The 2,820-nt window shown below is 32.7% G+C and overlaps 1 protein-coding gene across 1 annotated transcript; it reads right to left on the bottom strand.

Moving 5' to 3' along the window:
* Nucleotides 1-947: 947 nt before the first annotated feature.
* Nucleotides 948-1,862, bottom strand: LOC133764002 (vomeronasal type-1 receptor 90-like). Its single transcript, XM_062197661.1, has one exon. The coding sequence runs from the start codon at nucleotides 1,860-1,862 to the stop codon at nucleotides 948-950; it is 915 nt and encodes a 304-aa protein (XP_062053645.1).
* Nucleotides 1,863-2,820: the final 958 nt, after the last annotated feature.

Genomic DNA, 2,820 nt, shown 5'->3' on the forward strand with positions numbered 1-2,820 from the left:
ATTTAAAACAATAGACATGGGAGAATCACAAAAAGTAAAATAACATGAAAATAATAAGGGATTATGTTTGTATAAAGGCACATTTTAAAGAAGTGAGTAAATAACTGAAAATAGAGTGAATCTATTTCATATAAATCATGTGTTAAACATTAGACTGAGTTAGAAGAATAATAAACTGTAATATTAAGCACAGTTAGTACAAATAAAGTAAAAAGAGAAACTATATACATTAAAATATTAATCTACATATACAAAGGTTTGAATGTAAAGAAATGAAAAAATCTAGTTGTTTCTCTGGATTATGCAAAAGAAACAAAACACAGTATTCTAAAAGTTTGTATTGTGTAAGCTTCCAAAATTGATGAGAAACATCATTGAATTCAAAAGTCTATTATAGGGAAGAGGAAGAAAGGTAGGATTGTGGGAGGGTAAGGTGGAAAGGGTCACTGTGTTCCTAAATCTGTATGCATATATATATATGTATATATGAAATTTATATACCCTAAATAAAATAAAATTTTAAAAAAGTTTGTCAAAAGAAACATTAAGAAAAAATTCTTAAGAATATCTGTACTGCATGACATCAAAGCGAAGTTAATACTTAAGTGAGGAAAAGGATGATAACATAGAAAGAGCAAAATTTCCAGTTTATATAGTGTCAAAACAGTAATAAATATTAGAAGATCATAGAGAAACTCACTAAAGACAAAATTGTATGGTTAGTTAGTATGCCTTCATAGACAAAGGAAAATTTAGAATACTTTCTAAAGTAAGAAGACCTAGAATTAGGTACCAAAAGGAGCTTCATAGGAGGACACACCAAAAAGAATGCTTAGATAAAAGTTTAAAATACAAATAAAATCCATTTCATCTAAATTGGACTCCATAAATCCTGTTTTTTGACTATTTAATTAGATGACAGAATTTATGTTTTCAAAAAATTTGTTTCATGAACTTTTTAAAATCAATGCTATATCAATCACATGTTGAAGAATACCAATTATTCTTCTATCAGAACTAATTAGCACCAAGGGACTGATAGTGGCATAAACACTTCCCACAAGCCTCTGGATATCCAAGACAACTGGATCATATTTCCACAACATGATTGAGAAGGAAGTGATGATGATATCCAAACAGTACATGATCACAAAGAAACTCACCAGCCACAGGACAGTTTGGGTGGCCCTTGTTGCTGGGGAGGTTCTTGGGGAAGTGTTTATGCTGTGAAGGTACTCAGACCTCTTCTGGTGTCTAGATAAGAAAATCACCATGTGTGCACTGGAGAGCAACATGATTCCTACAAAGAAGACATTTTGAGACAATGTAAGAATGAAATATAGTTCCATGATGATGGGGTCCATTGAAGAAAGTGAGCAATACTTACTGACATTGAGTATATTGGTCATATTGGAATGAGCTACAGTGTAGATTATCATGTTGCTATTGGAAGACAAGCTGAATGACCAAAAATAGAAGAAAGCATGGATAACATGACTTGTGAGTTTATATTTAAATCTTGACAAACAGAAGGTACTGGGGCTGATGGTGATGACCTGGATGATGCTCAGGAGGGAGGTGGTACAGATGGAGAGGCCCCTCATCACCCTGAATATATAGAGCAAAGCCTTACATTTCAAGTCATTTGGAAAATTCAGCGACATGAACATGTTTGCAGATAAAATATCCAGTACAGTGAATAGCATTACTATGTGGACAAAAGCCAAGTGACAAGTGGCCACATCAGTGGGTTTAGGCCTATGATCCTGGTAGATTGTGAAGATGTGGAAGAGAAAAAGGAAGGCATTGGCTAAGACTCCAATGCCAGCTTGGAAATAATACACATGTTTTAATGACGACATAGTGGAAATGTTTTCGTCTTAACGACATATAGAGAACATTTTTTGATACTTGTAAAACAAACAAAAACAGAACTCAACTCACATCACCAGTGCTCATTCTTTTTTCATTAAATTCATCACAAATCATCAGTTTTATTGTTCCCACTCATGTTTAATGAACCCAATATATTTTATAGAAATTATTAGTAGTAAATCTTTTGCAATACTCTCTGTAACAAGTGATGTTTGTCCATTATATCCATTTTCTGAATGTTTTGAAGACCTCTTTATTTGTAGATTTCAAAAAATCAACAAAATAAATTTCTTTTTATTTTTCTCTAAACTTTTGAAAAATATACACACACAGTGTAAAATGACTCACAGTCTCTACAACATGCCATGCATGAGTTAACAAAGGACTCATTGCATAGTTGATTGAATTGTTGTTGAACTTTCTTCAAGCACTAAATCTTGTCCAGCAAAAGCATTTGTGTATCAGAACTGAATAACTGATTGCACCATAAATATGTATTTGCCCCTTTAACACAACACAGAATGGGAAAAGCAACAGCATAATATTGACTAAAGTATTAACTATCTCTATATTTGAAGGACCATAATCAGTTCAATTTCAATAATATATTTAAGCATGGAATGGTATCTGTGCAGTTCCTTTAGCTATATATGCATATAACTGTAGTGGAATACTCCATACATTATGAGTGAACCTGTAAAAGAGCTAAAATTATTACATGGAAGAGTGAAGACAAGGATTTCAATATTTTCTTCTTCAACCACAGTGATATTTGGCTGATTTTCCCTAATGCATATTATTCTTCCTGTAAATGCCCACTATGCACTGAAACAGACTTCATCTTACAAATAATCAACTGCTGTCTTTTTCCAATGAGGCTCTTGATAACATACAGATTGGGTGAGAAAAGACCATGGTTACTGTGGATAAGCTTTAACAGAAGCA

Source organism: Lepus europaeus, chromosome 7 (assembly GCF_033115175.1).
Source record: "Lepus europaeus isolate LE1 chromosome 7, mLepTim1.pri, whole genome shotgun sequence".
In the NCBI taxonomy this organism is placed as follows: Eukaryota; Metazoa; Chordata; class Mammalia; order Lagomorpha; family Leporidae; genus Lepus; species Lepus europaeus.